Below are 19,753 nucleotides of genomic sequence, written 5' to 3'. Positions count from 1 at the left end.
AATAAATCCCAAAAAAATGCTTTAGGAAATATCTATAAAAACCCCTAGAGGAATCCGTGAAGAAATTTCTAAAGCAATTGCTCACTTCAGGGAAAATTCCTAGAGAAATGCATAGCAAAACTCCTGGTAGAATCCGTGGACAAATTCTGATGGAATTCCTTCAGAAATTCAAGGAGAAATATTACTCAGTATAAATAGAAACGAGTTACCAAACTACAACTTTCGAACATACTACAAACATAGTATGTATTCGGTATGATAAAAGTAGTATTTACTACAATTTTTGAGAAGTTATCCCCATTTTTCTAATAAAAATGGGGCTGAATCGGTTATCTTGGTTATACCGATGATAACTAGTAAACTCTGGAGAAAACCTGTGATCCCAATAACTCTTTCATGAGTTAGACATTTCTTCGGCGATTTGTTTAAGTTTTTTCTTTTGTTTTACTCGATTTGCTCCCGGAGTTGCATCCGAGATTCTTTCGAGGGTCTTTACGGAATTAGAGTTGTTCCTAGGATTGCTACCAGAACTCGTCCCAGGAATCAGTCCCGGCAGGTGTACCTCCCGGGATATGTTCCAGGAAACTATATGTTTCCAGAGTTTCTCGCTGGATTTCTTCTGGATATCCTTTCAAATTTTTTCCAAAGTTTGTTCTGGAATTTGTCTTGGTAGTTTTCCTGATTGCTGACTGTTTCTCCCAGGGTTTTGGCAAGATTTCTGCAGAAGTTCTTCCAAGGTATTCTTTCAGAGAATTTTCCGAGATTTCTCTAGGAGACTCTCTCGGGATTTCGCTCGTAGTTCCTCCAGGGATTTCCTCCCGGGATTACTCTCGAAGTTTTTTTTTTTCGAAATGTCACAGAATCTCTTCCGAAGTTCCTATCGAGATGTCGCGTCGAGACTCGAGAATTTCTCGTATGATTTCACCTGATTTTCTTACGATATTTCTCCGGGAATTTCTTACAAGGAACTTTGTAGGTTTTCACAGCAGATATTCCGGGAAAAAATTCAGGAAAAAACTCCTGGTGCAACTATTGGAGGAATTCCAAACAATATTCGGTAGGGATTTCGGGAAGAGCTCTGACAGTGATCCCGTGAGAATCTCTAAAATGTTCTCAGGAGGATCGCTGCAAGTAATTCTGGAAATAGCTACGAAAAAAAGCCTTGAAACGCCCTTGAAAGAAATTGTGAAAATTTTCATGAAAATATCATCAATTACTCGCTGGGATTACTATATGTACCTATAAAGAAATAATTGGAGAAATACCTACTGCATTTCTTGGATAAGTCCAAAATAGAATTGCTTGATAAAACACTAGAGGATTCACAGGAGAAATCCATTTAACTATTGCCGGAAAATCCTTGAGGAAATATCAATGAAAATCCCTAGATGAATCCGTGAAGAAATTTCTGAAGGAATTGCTGGAAAAAATATAGGAGTATTTTATGGGAAATCCTAGAGATGAATCCCTTGAGAAATTCATGGATAAATCTCTAGAAAATTCCAATAGTAAATATACTACTCGGTAAGAATAGGAACGAGTTTACTTAACTACAACTTTCGAACATACTAGAAACAAAGTATTCGGTATGATAAAAGTACAAGTTTATCCGATGATCACTAGTAAACTCTTTCATGAGTTAGGATTTATACAGATTTGCTCCTAAGATTTCCGAGATTTTCCCGATGATTCTTCCGGAGTTTCTGCGTGTGGTTTCTGAGATTTATACAAGAATTCCTCCCAGAAATCAGTCCCTGCAAGAGTACCGCCCGGGTTATCTTCCAGAGGTTTTCCCAATATACTTTCTGAGTGCCTCGTTGGATTACATCCATAGATCCTTCAAAAATTTATCCAAAGTTTTTTCAGGAATATCTCTCATGTAGTACGTAGCAAGAGTAGTAATAGTTTTTTCTGGATTGCCGATTGTTTATCCCAGGATTTTGGTGAGTTTTCTGCAAAAATTTTTCCAAGGAATTCTTTCATAGATTTCTCCTGGAGTCTCTCTCGAGATTTCGCTCGTCGTTCCTCCAGGGATTTCTTCCCGGTACTACTCATGAAGCTTTTTTGAATTTTTCAGAATTTCTTCCGAAGTTCCTAACGAGATGTCTCCAATATGTCTTCCCAAAGTTTCTCGCAAGATTTCACCTGGTTTTCTTACGATATTTCTACGAAAATATCTTACAAGGAACTTTGTTGGTTTTCCCTGATGGGAATAATCCGGTAAGGATTTCGGAAAGACCTCTGGTAGTGATGCCGCGAGAATCTCTAAAAAATTTCAGGAGGATCGTTGCAAGTAATCCTGGAAACATCTATGATGAGAAGCCTGGAAACCCCTCTGAAAGAAATTACAAGAAGAATTACATTCGTGAATAACATAAGGGTCGCAAACACATACCAAAGTCGTGAGTGAGCTGTGAAGGCATCTCGCAACGTGGTGAATGTAAATTACAGTCACGCCGTAGGGAGTTGCGTTTGCTTCCTCGTGTTAACTTAACTATTAATACTATGCTAATATATTGTTCTACAACGTTCCAGGTAAAACAAATATGAAAAAGGGTTCTATACATTGATTTTTAATAAGATGTTTCAGAGGCAGCAAGTGAATGTATCTGCTTGCAAATGTATGATAACCCTTGCAGAAATCCCCAAAGGAAGAAACCCCGGAAGAATATGGGTGAAACTCGGTTATAAATCTTGAAAAACTCTTAGAGACATCCCGACAGCGGAAGAAACCGTGAGAACTATGGACATTTATAGACATTTCGGAAAAGAACTGTAGAAGATGGGAAGTTTCCCATTGGGAACGAACATTTTCTGATGGAATTACAGGAGGAATTTCGTGAAGGATTCTGGAGCAAGAACGAAAAATCTCTGGAAGAAATCCCGGAAGGAGCCCCTCCAGAAAATCCGTGAACAACTTCCGAAGAAACCCTTGGAGGAATTTTAGCAGAAACCCTAGGAATAACTATTGTTGAAATCCAGAGAGAAAAACCGAAAGGAATCCCCGAATAAATTTCTTTGAGAATTTCCAGAAGAAATTCAGAAAGATATTGCAGGAAAAAATTGTAGAAAAATCTGAATGCCTTGGAGAGATCAATAGAAGAATATTTTTACGAATCTCAGGAGAAATTTCTGAAGGAATCCGCAGAAGAACTCCTGTAAAAATCCTGGAAAAATTTTTGAAAGAATTTCTGGAGAAATTTATAGAGGAATCCCTAGAATAATGCTTTGAAATTTTTAAGAAATGAATTGAGAAACCTCTAGAACAACTCCTAACCCCACATCTCCACTAGACAGACATGCCTTGACATTTTGCTGCCATAAAGAGAAAACGTTATAGAGGTATTCAACACCGCTGCTCTTATTGCAAACGGCGAGAGAACATTTCTTCCATGACAAGGCAAGACATTTCTGTCTAGTGGAGACGTCGGGTAACACAGTTCTTGGAGAAATCCTTGAAAGAATTTATGGATAAATCTCTGATGTAATCCTTAGATTAATCCCAGGGGAAACCCCTAGAAGAATCCTTGGAGAACTCCTCGAAGGAATATGCGGAGAAATTTCTGAAGAAATGTCATGAGAAATTATCGATGGTTTTTCTGAAGAAATAGGTACGTAAATTCATGGAAATATTCCTGAAGGAATCCCAACAGAAAATTCATGTATAAATCTCTAGAGGAATTCCTAGTGAATCCCATAGAACAACTATGGAGATATCGCCTGCTGAATTTCTGGAAGAAGCCCTGAATAATTCTCTAGAAGAATTCTTGGATGAATTCCTCGAGGAATCTCTAGAAGAATCTCTGGATGAATCCCTGGAGAATTCCGCTTAGAGAAATCCTATTCACTGGGGAAATCACTAGAAGAATCCTTGGAGAAGTTTTTTTTTTTTTTTTATTCCTTGTTGAATAAGTCACTGCGACCAGTTGTTAGATCTATTGTGACATATGCCCCAGTTTTATTTAGCTATGTCAAGTTGACGTATTACTATTGGAGTTAGCAATAATCAAACCTTGACTGTAAGCCTGATCCCAACACGGTGCGACAGTTCGGATGAACTGTACTACCACATTAGGGTTTGTTCTCCATACATCAAGGGGTTCTATTAGCCCCTTGTCGAAGAACTTAATTCTTTTAGCAGAAATTGCCGGACAACGGCACAACAAATGTTCCGAGTCTTCTTTATCCATGTCGCAAAAGCGACATACATCATCCTGAAGTTTTCCAATTAGCTTCAGATGATAACGGCTCGGCTCGGAGAAGTTAAGAGGAAGCTAAAGGAATTCCTGGAGAAATCCCTTAAACAATTCCGGGATAAGTCGCCAAAATAGTTTCTGGATAAGCCCTGAAAAAAATCCCAAAGGAACCCATAGAATAAACCCTGAAAATAATCGCAGGACATATCTCTGAAAGAATTCCTAGGGAAATTCCTAGATTTTAAGAAAAACCTCTGGAAGGATCCCTGAGCAAATCCCTAAAAGCATCTCTTAGCGGAAATCCTGAAGGAGTTGCTAGATAAATTCCTGTATAAATCCTTAGGGGATTCCTAGTTTGATCCGTAGGAAAATCCCTAGAAGAAACAATAGAGAAACCCATAGAGGAATCATTGGGAAAATCTATAGAGGATTTTTTGGAAAAATCGCTAGAGGAATCCCTAGAGAAATCCTCGGAGAGTTCCCTATAGAAATCCATAATAGGATTACAACATAAATGTCTGGAGAAATTCATAAAGGAATCTGTGGCGAAAAATCGATAGAAAAACTTCTGGAGGAATCAAAAGAAGAGCTCCTGGAAAAATACCTTGCAAATCTCAGAAAGAGTCGGTGGAGTTTGTCTCTCAGCGAAATCAGTGGAGAAATCCTTAGAAGAATCCCTAGATTGATCCCTGGGGAAATCTCTAGAAGAATTGTTCGAAAAATCTCTAGATAATTCCGCGGAGCATCCTTCTCTGGAAGAATCCCCAGAGAAATTCCCCGAGAGTTTCCTGAAGATTGATCCCTGAAAGAGTTTCTAGATAAGTTCCTGGAGAAAATCAATATCCATAGGGTTTGCTGAAGGAATCCTTAGATAAATTCCCAGAAAAAACCCTGAATAAATCCTTAGGGGATCCCTAGTTTGATTGCTGGGAAAATCTCTTGAAGAATCCATAAAGAAATCCCTAAAGAATCATTGGAGAAATATCTAGAGAAATTTCTTTAAAAATACTTGGACAGTTCCCTGAAGAAACCCATAACAGGATTACCGGATAAATCTCTGAAAAAAATCTGTAGAAATCGTAGGAATCCTTCAGCAATTCCAGAAGAAATTGCTAGATGAATTTCTGGATCCCAGGATGAATCCAAATAAGAACCCGTAGAAAATCTCAATATGGATCTGTGTAGACATTCCCAGCGAAATCAATTAAGAAATCCTTGTAGGAATCCCTAGATTTATCCCTGGTGAAATCCCTACACACTTAGAAAAAATCATGTAAATTTTCGTCACTCTGGACTGGATGCACATATTCAACCAACACATATGACGTAAATTTTAACGGCCAAGTGACGTAATTTTCTGTCACATTTTACTGAATATTTGGTCATATGAAACGTAGTGATGCACGATTCACAAAGTATTTACGTCACATTGAACTCAATTTTACAAGAATGACGTATTATTATGTCAGAAGACCTACAAATTTACGTCATTTAATTGTTTACGTTCTGTGCAATAAATTTACGTCACGAGTAATTTTGATTTTTTCGTAGTGTGTAACATTATTCACTTAAGTGCAAATGGCTGCTGTCACATGTGTACATCTGAACTCCAGGATAGTCTGACTTATATTCTAAGCAGTTTTGACGTCCCAGAACAGCTGAAAAAAATGTCATCAAGAAGGATCCGCAAACATGGTTGATTATACAGCGTTACTACTCAATGTAGCGGAAATGGATGCCGTTACTACTGTAGACCTGAAGTTCTAAACTCCAGAAAGTGTGGTTGGCCTAGATTCTAGAATATCCCAGAGGATGGTTCACAAGGTTCCAAGGGGAGTACAGATAGATAGTTATTAAATGTTACAGTATTTAGTGAGAACAGCAACCGTAATGGATGTAGATGTCGAGGATTAAACTCCAGGACAGTTTGGATGACCCAGAATGTCACAAAAATGTATAACAATGTCTATTGGTCTTGAGTGCGGTTCAGGGCAATGCCACGTGACTCAGTATTGCCTAATTGGCTACTGTTACAAATGTAGACCTGGAATTTCGAACTCCTGAATAGTTTGGCTGACCTGTAATATCTCAAAAATGTTTCGGAGTGGGCTTTGATTTGAGTAATAAAATAATCATCACGTTCTGAATCCAGGTGAAGTAATCCGAAGCATTTCGCATCATTTAACATTTCACGATGTATGTGTTCATCTAGAGCTATTTTTCGATGCCGCTACAAAGAACTTTAATAACTGTGTTCTCCTGCTAAGTAGTGATCTACAGTAATTAGTAACAATGTGCTCTGTAACTTCTGGATTGTTTTTAGTATGTGTGAACAATCTATCGACTTTTCTTGTACTCTCAAAACATGCCGCCTTATTTTGTTACCCAAACACTTTGGTTCCATTTTTTTGTTGTGGTTATACAATACTTTTGTGTAAAAAAATAAACTTTTTTTTCTTAAAATCAGATCAATCGTTTGTTATATAAGTATATCCACCAAGTTAATCAAAACTTGTCCCATTTATAGATTCATTGGTACGTCCCATAAATATAGGCTTTCATTAGTACGTAAAGGTTAAGACAACTCGTATTCGATTCAAACACATTATTGCACTCTTAAGTTTTGAAGAAGACAGGTTTGTGTAAGTAAAACTGGGTAAAACGGACACAACAACACTTTTCCTAATAGCTACAGAACCTTAAATCATAACAAGATAAGAAACATTTTCAGTGGTAGTACAGATAGCGTTTCGCGAGCCGTGGCGATTCCGAGCGACTCCGCCGGAATCGTCCCTAGTTGCACTTGACGTCCGTCAGGGAACAGTTGAGTTGCGCGTACATGCTACCCTTGGCCAGTCCGGCGGCCGGGCCCTTGCACAGGTCCGCATTGGGACCGCGGGCTTTGTACGTGCCCCGGTCCAGGCGGATTGATCGATCCGGACCAAGGGCCAGCTTTTGGGATCCCTTGGCCAGGTCCGGGTTGGCACCGTTCCACGTGACGTAGTCCGCTCTGGAAAGTAGGGGATTCGAGATAGCAGAGAAGAAGATGTTAGCATTAATAATGAAGCTTGAATTAGCATTATAAATGCTGTAACGTGATTTATTAGCATTACAAATGCAGAAAAGCCATTGATCAGTATTTAGAAACTTTCAGCAAGCTTATATCTGCTTAACTAATGCTTCTTGTTTACATATCAAAGACTGAGAAGCAATAAATAGGCTTTATAGTAGCATTATATGTGTATATTTAGTGCTTCTTATCTGTGTTGCTTATTCTTACTTAGAAGTTTGTTCGTCAATTTATAACTAAACAGGATGCATTAAATGCAAATATAGAGCCACGTTTAATGCTTAACGTACGATATACAGCAATATCTCCCGAACATGATATACTCACAGCAGAAGATCGTCGTTCGGACCCTTGAACAGTTTGGCATTGGGACCCTTGCTGGCGATTCGGGGCACGTTGACGCCGGGTGTCATCTTGTCTCCGATCGCTGCCGATGGCGACGCCGCATCCAGTTCGTCCTCGGACGAGGAGCTTCTAAAAATAGAATACCTAACATTACGCCGAAAGGGGGCGGGGCGATGCGTTTGCGACGACACCAAACCAACAGGTAATGCAGGGATTTTTTTGTTTGTTTTATTTTCGTTTAGCAGGGGGAAGAGAAACGAGAAACGAAATGGAGAAAAAAGAGCAGATCGAATCGAGAAAATGAGCATACATACAGGAGAGAGTGCACCGGAAGAGATGAGAGCGAATTTGGTAACGGAAACGGAAGAAAGGGATAAGCTTGTTGCATTGATTTTATGAAACGGGCTTTAACATTCAATAAAATAAACATTTCAAAGGATTAACTTAGGAAACGAAAAAAATTTTCTTCAATAAAAATGTTTGATCAACTTGTTTTTTTTTATGGAATATTGAACTAAAGACGCATGTTTTCAATGACTAACCCTATTGAAATGTTTAGCTGACAATATTTAAAACTGCATAAAGAAAACTAAACAATGATCGTAAACGCGACTGTTCACTTCACTAAAAGTAACGGTGATAGCGATGTTGAAGCGAGTGGCTTTCGTTCTATGTGCTATCGGTGTTAAATGCGTTTCACTAAATGAGAAGGATTTCGTATTCGGGCTCTGCTGGGTGTTTTATCTGTGTTGCTTTATCGAAAACTGGCTTATCAATCCAAACAATATAGTGAGAGGTGATATTGGCTAGTGATTCAAGGGCTAGTATGACTATGTGTCATAACTTGCTTATCAATGCTCAGTAAATAAATAAAATTATCACAGAAGAGAGACGCTAAACAAACAACAAAGAAGACGCGCCAATAATCATTTATCTCAATCTTGAAGAGATAGAGACAAAATTTGAAAATTTCCGTCAGAGACAAAACAGAATGTGGATCTATTTCGTACCTGCCAATAGTCAATTATTATTAATATACTATGTATTGAAACTAATTCATGTTGATTCTTCAACATTGGTGCACTAACGTGTGCAGCATAGTTCTCCCATGTTAATAGAGATTCCCATAGAATATCCCTTTCGTGACGGAGTGCAAAAAAGTGAAATCTCCATACAAATGGCTAAACTTTGGCTCTCCAGAACTCTTAGATTTCCCAACCAAACAACAATAATGTTTCCTCATTTGAAAGAACTACACTTTGTCTTTCGATTTCTTGCTTCGACTACCTAGATAAAACGGAAATAAAAAATATGCGACAGATAAAACTTTTTCTTGTTTTACGGTTTTTGTCCACTTTTTCTTTAACTTGTTATGGTTAATCTCAAAGGCAACATAAACAGAAGTTTGTTTGCATACATACAAGTATAAGTAATGGCTGAATTATTGAAACAATTTACATCACATAGGACAAAGATTAAACAGAGGAAAAAATACGCATAACTTTTATCGCTCAACAGCACAATTGTGCTGGCTCGTCACGAAAGGGATATGGGACAACTATGCTGCACAAGGCAGTGCAATGCTCACAAATTCGCAGTGATAGCCCGAAAATCGCAAAGCGAAGCTTTGTTCGGCTTAAGGTGAATCATCAGATAATACAAATATGGTCAACTTGAGCCCCTACTCACGTTATATCGCATTGTGAAATTGTCACAAAAATCCAGTTTGCGATATTTCAATTATTATTTTATTTTGTTTGTGACACTGAATCCATGTAGCGATTCCAGCGGAATTTCATAAAGCAATCGCCAGAAAATCCTTGAAAGAGTTTCTGGAACCATCTCAGAAGGGATTTCTAGTGAAACCTTAGCAGGAATTGCTTGAGGAAGCTCAGCGGAATCACTGAAGTATTTTCTAAAAGAATCATAGTATGAAATTATGACGTCACTGAAGCAATCCCTAGAGGAATCCCTAGAAGAATTTTAGGAAGGATATCCAGAGAGAATTTAATTGATTCCTGTGGGAGAAATATAAATTTCTGGAGAAAACCATGGATCAGTAAAGCTTTTTCTGGAGGAATGCCTTAAAAATCTGTGGAACAATGTTTAGGAAAACCCTGGAGGAATTTTTGGAGGCATTTCAGCAAAAATTTCTGTTGAAACTCCAGCACGAACAATTTTAGGAGTCTCAGTAGATATTAGGTACTGGAGCAATCCCAAGATGAATTTCCTGAAAAATTCCATGAGGCCCTGGAAGAAACCTTCCCAAGTAACACACTTGTTACGACAGCGCAGGTTTTTGTTGCGCAAAAGCTACTGTGACTTACTTCTAACAAATAAATACTTACTTGCTATAAGTAGGTCACAGTGACTTCTACGCAAAAAAAACTTGCGCCGCCGTGACTCTTCTGTGACAAGTGTGTTACTTGGGTTAGATCAAATCTGGAGGTTTGCGGGTCGTCTGGCCGAATACCGTTTGGCCGTAAAAGAAATGAGGAAGTCAAGTGAATATGCCACTATTCTCTGCATCAGTGTATATCGAAAAAAAACTATGATTTAAAGTAGGAAACATCTACGACTTTCAACGCTGGTTAATCTTTTAATGGTTAAATTAGCAATAATTGCCTATAATTGTAAGACAGAAATATTTCTGAATTTGATAGTTGGAACGTCAAAGGTTCCTAATAAATTAATCAAGAAAGAAAAGCCTATAGTGAAAATCTTCGTTAATAATTTTTGCAAGCACTGCGCGCACTATTGTTTACCCGGAGTTTGCCCGCGCCTCTGAATTCTTTCGATCATAATTCGGCCAAACGGCATCAGACCAAATGGCCTATTCGGCAAAATGACATTCGGCCTAATGGCCAGACACCAAGAGGAATCACAGGAAGAGCTTCTGCAGGAATCCCTAGAGGAATTTCTGAAAGAATTTCCAAAGGAATCACAGCAGCAATTTCTGGGGAAATTTCAGAAGGCATTGCTGGAGTAACTACAACAGGAATTTCTTGAGAAATCCCAACTGGAGTTCCTGATGGAGGAAAAATGTTACATAAATTCCAACAGAAACTCCTGTAGCAAGCAATCCTAGAAAAAAATTCTGAAGGATTCCCAAGAGTATCTCCTTCAAAAATTCCAAGAAGAATCAATATAAGGAATTCTTAGGGGAATCCTCCGATATAATCTCTGGACTGGAGGAATCCTTGGAGAAATTTCTGGAGTAACCTTAACAGAAACTGCTCGAAGGATTCCAGGGTGTAGTCTAAAAAGTATTTCAGCGAAAAATGCTGTATGAATCCGACCAGGAACATTTGGAGAAATATCTGAAAAGAATACGGTATCTGATTACATATCAGTTCATTGTTTGCTTTATTTTCCCTTTTCAAATGACATTCTGAGACATGATTTGTAAAATAATCATTTGTCAAAAAAAGTTCTCATAACACACTAAGCTTATTAGTAGGTTCTGTCCCAGTTGGGCCGTTTCGCAAGGAAAAAGAAAGGGGTTCGTTGCGTAATTTATATATGAGGGGTCCAGATGCAAAGGGGTGTAAGGGGCCATTCTGCCGATTTTGAGCTGATCATATTTAAAAGTTCTTCAGATTCCAAGCTTTCAGGACCTTTTTTTTGAGTTTTTTTACGATGATTTGAAAAATTACAACAAATCATAGAAAATTGGGTCGATTTTGAAACTTCCATACAAAACATTAAACCTCATTTAATACAAAGTGAGTTTTCGTCACTTACACCGCTTTGCTTCTAACCCCCTTATATGACACCGAAAAGTAATCATCTTAAATAATTCCTGTTGGGATTCCCCTGCAATTCCTGTCAGGATTTTCCCAGAATTCTTGTGAACATTCTTCCGGAATTTTGTCAAGTTTCCCTTGGAATCCCTCTCAGGATTTCCCCGAAATTTCAATCACTGTCAGGTTCACCTTGGAATTCCTGTCGGGTTTGTATTGATATTCCTGTAAAATTATCCTGCATTCACCTGCAAATCTAGTCAGGATTCCCCCGCAAATACTGTCAGGATTCCTCTGAAATTCCTTTCAAGACTCCTCCGGAATTCTTATCAGGATCCTCTCGAAATCCTTTTCAGCATATCCCCTGGATTCTTGTCTGGATTCCCCCGGGCTTCCTATCCGGATCCCCCCGGGATTCCTGTCAGGATTCCCATGGTATTCCTATCAAGATTATCTCAAGATTCTTGTCAGCATTCTCCCGAGATTTCTGTCAGGATTCCTTTGGAATACCTGTCAGGATTCCCCTGGAATTCCTGTCAGGATTCCCGTGGAATTACTGTCAGGATTCCCCTGGAATTCCTGTCAGGATTCCCCTGAAATTCCTGTCAGGATTCCCCTGGAATTCCTGTCAGGATTCCCCTGGAATTCCTGTCAGGATTCCCCTGGAATTCCTGTCAGGATTCCCCTGGAATTCCTGTCAGGATTCCCCTGGAATTCCTGTCAGGATTCCCCTGGAATTCCTGTCAGGATTCCCCTGGAATTCCTGTCAGGATTCCCCTGGAATTCCTGTCAGGATTCCCCCGGAATTCCTGTCAGGATTCCCCCGGGATTCCTGTCAGGATTCCCCCGGAATTCCTGTCAGGATTCCCCCGGAATTCCTGTCAGGATTCCCCCGGAATTCCTGTCAGGATTCCCCCGGAATTCCTGTCAGGATTCCCCCGGAATTCCTGTCAGGATTCCCCCGGAATTCCTGTCAGGATTCCCCTGGAATTCCTGTCAGGATTCCCCCGGAATTCCTGTCAGGATTCCCCTGGAATTCCTGTCAGGATTCCCCCGGAATTCCTGTCAGGATTCCCCCGGAATTCCTATCAGTATTTCCCCGGAATTCCTGTCAGTATTCCCCCGGAATTCCCGTCAGTATTCCCCCGGAATTCCTGTCAGTATTCCGCCGGAATTCCTGTCAGTATTCCGCCGGAATTCCTGTCAGTGTAACGGTCATACCAAAGATGCAGATTTGATACCTGCGGATGCTCCCCCGTTTGGTAACATAGCGCTCACACATACACGTTTGAGTGTATGTCATCCGTCGGACGATGACCGAGAAGCGACAGTCTGGCTTCGGACACACAACAGTACGGACGCATTCTCAAGACGCGGTAAACCTTTATTCGGCTGGTTAGTTCGGACATTCGGTTGGTCACGCGGACATTGATCGGGTCGTTACAGTCAGTATTCCCCCGGAATTCCTGTCAGTATTCCCCCGGAATTCCTGTCAGGATTTTCCTGGAATTCCTGTCAGGATTTTCCTGAAATTCCTGTCAGGATGCCCCGGAATCCTTATCAGGATTTCCCCGGAATCCCTGTCAGGATTCTCCGGGATTCCAGTCAGGTTTGCAGTGAAATTTCTGTCAAAATTATCCTGGATTCACCCGGAAATCTTGTCAGGATTCCTCCGGATTTACTGTCAGGATTCCCTCAAAATTCCTGTCAGGATTCCCCTGGAATTCCTGTCAGGATTCCCCTGGAATTCCTGTCAGGATTCCTGTCAAGATTTCCGTAGAATTGCTGTCAGGATTCTCCTGGAATTCCTGTGAGCATTTCCCCGGAATTCCTGACAGGATTCCCTTAGAATTCTTGTCAGGATTGCGCTGGGATTCCTGTCTGGATTCCACTGGAATTCCTGTCAGGATTCCCCTGGAATTCCTGTCTGGATTCCACCGGAAGTCCTGTCTGGATTCCCCCGGAGTTCCTGTCTGGATTCCACCAGAATTCCTGTCAGGATTCTCCTGGAATTCCTGTCTGGATTCCACCGGAAGTCCTGTCTGGATTCCACCGGAATTCCTGTCTGGATTCCACCGAAATGCCTGTCTGGATTCCACCGGAATTCCTGTCTGGATTCCACCGGAATTCCTGTCAGGATTCTCCTGGAATTCCTGTCTGGATTCCACCGGAAGTCCTGTCTGGATTCCACCGGAATTCCGGTCTGGATTCCACCGGAATTCCTGTCTGGATTCCACCGGAATCCCGTCAGGATTCCATCGGTATCCCTGTCAAGATGCTTCCGAAATCCTTGTCAAGATTCCTCCGAAATCCTTGCCAGGATTCTCTCGGAATCCCTGTCAAGATTCTCCCGAAATCCCTGTCAGGATTCCCCCGGAATCCCTGTCAGGATTCTCCTGGATTCCTGTCAGGTTTGCAGTGAAATTTCTGTCAAAATTATCCTGGATTCACCCGGAAATCTTGTCAGGATTCCCCCGGATTTACAGTCAGGATTCCCTCTGAATTCCTGTTAGGATTCTCCTGGGGATCTCGTCAAAATTCCCCTGGAATTCCTGTCATGATTCCTCCGAAATTCTTATCGTCATTCTCCTGGAATCCCTGTCAGCATTCCCCCTGTATTCCCCCTGGATTCCTGTCTATCAAAATTCCCTCGAGATTCCTGTCAGGATTCTCCCGGAATAGTAGTCAGGATTTCCCAGTTATTCCTGTGACGATTCTCCCGGATTTTTTGTCAGCATTCCCACGGAAGTCTAAAGAGGGTTCCCCCGAAATTCCTTCAGAATTCTCCAGGATTCACTCGGAATTGGTGTCAGAATTCCTTCGGTATTTTCTCAGGATTTCCCTGGAACTCCTGTCAGGATTTCTCCAGAACATCTGTCAGAATTTCCCCAACATTTCTGTCAGGATTCTCCAGAAATCGCTGTCAAGATTTCCCTGAAATTCTTGTCAGCATTCCCCCGAAATTGCTGTCAGAATTCCTTCGGTATTCTTGTCAGGATTCCCCTGGGACTCCTGCCAGGATTCATTTGAGCATTTCCCCAGAATCTGTCTGAAGTTTCCCAATTTGGGGAGAACGGGCAATTAATTTGCGGAATTTCCCGCAATTCCTGTTCGGATTCCCTAGAAATTCGTGTCAGGATTTCCACGAAATACTTATTTGGATTTTCCCGGGAGTCTTATCAGTACTCTATCGGGAGTCTTGTCGGGATTTTTCTGGAATCCTGGAATTCTTGTCATGATTATTTCGGAATTTTTGTCAAGCTTCCACGGGAATTACTGTCTGAATTCTCCCGTAATTTCGCCAGATTTCAAGTCAGGATCCCCCGGAATTTCTGTTAGGAATCCTCCAAAATTCCTGCAAGGATTTCCCAGAAATTCTTGTCAGGATTCCCCCGATATTCTTTTCAGTATTCCCCCGGAATTACTGTCAAGATTCCCTCAGATTTGCTGTCAGCATACCTTCGTTATTCTTGTCAGGATTTCCCCAGAATCTTTGTCAGCATTCCTTCAAAATTCATGTAAGGATTAACCTTGAATTTCTGCCAAGGTTCTTGTCAGGATGCCCCATAAATTTCTGCCAGGATTCCTTTGTAATGCCTGAGAGGATTCATCCGGAATTCCAGTTAGGAGGCAATACTTCTAATATAAAGTGAAATGGGGTAAGATATACCACTTCTTGAACGCAGCACTGCATCAACTCTTCGTCAGTCTATTCTGCAGGCACAAACATTTATATGGTAAATGGAAACGGCACCCGAACAGCGTCTTGGGGGGAATGCAGAAGGGAGTCGTTTCAGGAAGTTCTAAGGGTGAGAGTAAAAAGTAGTTGAACTACAGGGAGTTTCAGGAGGAGCAATAGACGGTATCAGCAGGAAGCTTTTTTAATGGTTTTGGAGGGGATATCCGAGATTTTCAAAGGCGTTTCGGGTAGTGTTACGGGACTTACAGGGACGTTACAAGATTTTTGTAGCGGTTTTCGTGGATTTCCAAGCAGTTTCAAGGACAGTGCAGTGCTCGAAAACTGAAGCGTTTGTTCATTGCACGTCTTACATTCCCTTATCGGAAGAAAAAAAACTGTAAAAGCAACAGTTTGGAGCACCAAATGAATCATTTCCACATCTTTTTCCTCACCGCAGTAGGTGAGAACATCCTAGATGAGAACGAATGATCTCCAGTCTGTCCAGTGCTTCGCGAGAGAACCCGTCAGTGAAGAACAATGCGCTGCGCAGCGGTCGCAGCTGATTATGTTTTTCTTCGCACATTTTTCGCGTTTCTTCGTAGTTGTGGCTGGCGCTAACGACTGATTTTTCATATTCACTCAGATACAAGCACTGTCCTGGGGTTTTACAGTTTTTTGAGCGATTCCAGGGACGAGTCAGAGAGTTTCAGAAGCGTTTTTGGAGGTTTTAGGGGGCTTCTGAAAGGTGGTTTTTTAGCTGTTTAAAAGTGTATCAGGAGGTTTCAAAGAGGAAATTTCAGGACGTTTCAGGTCCATTTCAGAGGGGGTTCCAGTGACATTCCAGGGGATTTCAAGGGTGTTTAGAGGGTCTTTGGGAGAATAAGGGGGTTTTCAGCGGAGCTATAGCATGTCTCATGAAGTTTCAGGATATCTCAGGGGGTTTCAGTTACGTTTCAGGGGGTTTCAGTGGCGTTTTCAGGGAGTGTCAGGGACGTCTCAAGAGGATTCTGGAGATTAATGGGGCATCTGACGCCGATACAGGGAATTCAAGGAGATTTAAAGCGAAGACTACTTTATCACGAAGATATGGAACTCTGTTATTTTCCCATACTAACGGCAAGCGTCACCGACGGCACCACCACCTGTTGAGCTAAAGTGGTACCTTAGCTGCTGGTGATCAGCAGAGTTTGCTGAACGAATCAGGAATTTTGCTGGATTTCAGTAAAAGTTTTAATCCACCTCAGGATAATCGTCGATAATTTCATTCCCTGATAATCATATCAAATACAGTCGAGTCTCCTATTAGACGCTACCACCTACTTTACGCCCACCGCAATTTCTCAGCTGACTTGCATTCAATCCATCTGATTTTTTGTATGCAGCTAGTGCTTATTATAGACTCATCACATACAAAAATTAAACTGAAATGGTTAGAACTTAAATAGTTTGAATAAGTTTCGATAAAGCAACACCCAGAGCCTTTTTGAAATTTAGCGTTGTTTATCTTATATGTAGGGGTAGGCGGGGCATTATGGACACCCGGGGCAGAATGGACACCCTCAATATTTTGAAATATGCGAACTTTTTTGAACTTTTAATGAATGGAGAATATAGTCCATTTGTCTAAAACGTAGTTTCAGGAAAGAAACATTCGACATTAAAATTATACTTGATTTTACACGAAAAAGTTGCGTCCTCCGTTTTTTGTGCGTGGAAATTATAATTTTCACACCATCTAAAATAAGATTTAGTGATTAATTTATTGCAGGTCGATCAAAACCTGATATTTCTAAAACACATGCAAGTAGTTTTGCTGTATCTACATGCTTAACATGTTTATATTTTCTTCTTTATTCTATCAAAAATCAAGTTTGGAAATATCTTCTGCTGCCGGGGCAAAATGGACACTCACCTTTTTGAAAGAAGCGGCAAGGGAAAAAATATAACCTAAATTACAAACCAACCAAATTCTTCGATTTCAGTATATTTTCGGTTAAATGTTCACTATAGTAGACATAGGGTGAAACAAATTGGTCAAAAAACGACAGAAGCGAAAAATAGTTGTTCTAGGCACAGCTGTACATGCCGACAAAAACGAAGCTTTATCCAAAACAGCCTGAATTTAAATTAACTGAACAAAAATGATCTACTTCGACGTATTATTCATCAATAATAATTGTTTTGTAATGAAATGATTTTATAGGTGTAAATAATGTACGAAATTCGTAAAAGTTCAATGGTGTCCATATTGCCCCATGGGGGTGTCCATTCTGCCCCGTATGGTTGAAGGCGGTCATGAAAAACTAACATTTTTCAAAACATTTTTTGAAGTGGATAAATCATTTTTCTTCGTGAGCATTTTTATGCAATAGATGCTAAATAGACTTTAAAAGGATACATGTATCAAAAAACTAAACTTTTTTGACATCTTGCCAGGTAAAGTTGGCAAAAACCTTAGGGTGTCCATATTGCCCCGCCTACCCCTACAAAACCTAAAACGAAAATCGTTAAATGATGTGACATGGTGAAGAATTAATGTGAGAAAAGAGTGCAACAAACGTTTCCAGAAACAATCAACGCAAAACGTGAAAATAAGGTACAATCCACACAACATCAAAACCATACTTTGCATGATCAGTCTTGGCCCTAGCGCGGCTTGGCTGCTTAGTAGTTGCGGAAGCGGTTGCTGTTGCTGCGCTATTGCTATTAGTGATCGAATCGGTAGTGCCTTCGGTGACTACTGCTGGTGGCGGATTGTTGCCGTTGCACTGCTGTGACGGTGAAAGTGGTGATTGCGGTGAATCGTTAATGATTGCAGTGGAAGTGGTGATTTCAATGGAAGCATCGGTTGCATTCTCGTTGTCGGCCGCCGTTGAATGCGGATCGGTGCCGCCGCTTTCGGCCTCCGACGATGCCTTCGGGTGCTCGTCCGGTGTTGACGCGGCACCCTTCTTCGGAGGTCGCACGTGATTGGACGATGTACTGTTGTTGCGGCTATTGTTTCGATCGATCGAGCATCGCACACATACACACATTGATTTGAGTTGCGTCGATGTTTGGCATTCACGTGAATTTGCGCGTGGTGACATGTGGGTGAGATATTTTTTCGAATTAAAACGATAAAAAGAAAAGAATGGAGAGAAGAATTTTGAACATAAACAGCGGAACTTAAACTTGTTGTTTTTTTTGTAGGAATCGTTATTCTAGTGTATATCATGAGTAGTAACAAAACAATAGCATGCATATTTATGTAGAGTACACTAGTGCTCTGAAGCGTTATTCAGGTAGATTGTTTTGTTCGATATTTTTCATTGGTATATTGAGAACAGTGTCAAAAAGCAAGCAAATCTCTCACGGTTCGACTTACCTTGGCGTAGAGCTACCTGCTTGGGCGTTCTCTTTGTCCTCTTCCGGTTTGTGAGGAGCATCGATTTTAACGCTCTTTTTCTTATCTTTGTCTTCTTGGATAACGATGTTGAGAATCTGTTTGGCACGCTCTTCCGAGTAGTCTACGCTCTCCAGTGCCATCAGGATGATCCGTTCAGCAATGTCTTTGTATTTCGCTTGGAGACGAGCTTTGACTGTAAATTGTTGAGGGTTTGTTAGTAAAATAGAATCTTAATTTTCTGGAAAATCTGGACATAGATAATTTTGGAGACTTCTACAGCAACTTACTTTTCTTCTTCTCGTCGTGCGACTTTGGCTTAGGAGTAGGCGTTTGCGATTCGGCGCGCTTGGCGTCCGCCGCCGACTGCGATTGGGCGTCCTTTTCGGAACCCTTGCGGGACGAGCCGCGCTGATTGGCCGATTGCTCTCGTTTTTCGTAGCCCAGCTTGATCAACTGTTGCGATGCCGATTGCACGTTGTTGTCCGCATTGGCCAGCACGTCCAGAATCAAATCTTCGTCCGCCTTCGGGAAGAAGCTCTTCAGGTATCTACGGAGGGGTGACGAATCAATCGGGCAAGTTAGTATCAGCCAGGAAGAACGATTTAGTTTTCGTGTTAATTTTGGGAATAAATAACGATAAAAATTCGGATCAGGTAAGTCATGCATTTAGCGAAAGAGTGAATTAAAACAAGAAAATGTGAATATTTTTTTAGTGAAACAAACAAAAAATTGATTTCAACATCTACTACGGGATGTGACACGCTCACAAATCATAAAAAAATGTGGATCGAACAAAACCGTTTAAAAGCAATTCTACAATTTGGAGAAAACAGAAACAACATTTATAAGGTTTCTCATGGGGAATCCAAAAACGAGAAACAACCTCAGTCTCATCTTGGGCGATGAGTGCGGTTTCGGCGAGTTGTGCCGGATGTCGAATCCGTTGCTGCGGGGCGATCCGTGGTAGTAGCCGTAGTAGCTTCCGCTGGCACAGCTGGCCGGACGCGGGATCGGACTTCCGGTCCGGGAGGTGGAAACCTCGCTGCGGCCGCTCAGCACCGGAGTCATCTGGAAGGCCGAAACCACCCCCATGGCCGTGTTGTGGAAGTGCCGCTGGGGTAGCGGAGGCGTCGAGTAGGGACCCGGAGTGGTCAGCGGGTGTTTCTCCACCTGCAGGGCACTTATGACGACCGCTTCGCGATTGTAGTATCTTTGAGGGGCGTTTTTTTTGTTTGACAGTTTTGAAGAGCACACATACACCAAAGGAAGCGGTGGCAGATTGTAGTGTTTGAAACCATTGTACAGCGCGCGTTTTCGGTTCAACAGGACGTG

General features: G+C 41.2%; 1 protein-coding gene across 1 annotated transcript in view; it reads right to left on the bottom strand.

The window, feature by feature from the left end:
* Positions 1 to 19,753, bottom strand: part of LOC109399363 (uncharacterized) — a gene marked incomplete at its 5' end in the record, with an annotated part of 27,753 nt that extends 8,000 nt beyond the window's left edge. The window contains 6 exons of the mRNA XM_062848492.1: positions 1,240 to 7,206; positions 7,594 to 7,740; positions 17,659 to 18,027; positions 18,401 to 18,614; positions 18,709 to 18,968; positions 19,305 to 19,753. Coding sequence (XP_062704476.1) covers positions 6,990 to 7,206; positions 7,594 to 7,740; positions 17,659 to 18,027; positions 18,401 to 18,614; positions 18,709 to 18,968; positions 19,305 to 19,753 — 1,656 coding nt within the window. The remainder of the gene's footprint in view (positions 1 to 1,239; positions 7,207 to 7,593; positions 7,741 to 17,658; positions 18,028 to 18,400; positions 18,615 to 18,708; positions 18,969 to 19,304) is intronic.

This window comes from Aedes albopictus, chromosome 2 (genome assembly GCF_035046485.1).
Source record: "Aedes albopictus strain Foshan chromosome 2, AalbF5, whole genome shotgun sequence".
NCBI lineage: Eukaryota > Metazoa > Arthropoda > Insecta > Diptera > Culicidae > Aedes > Aedes albopictus.
This window is presented reverse-complemented; position numbering and strand designations above follow the sequence as displayed.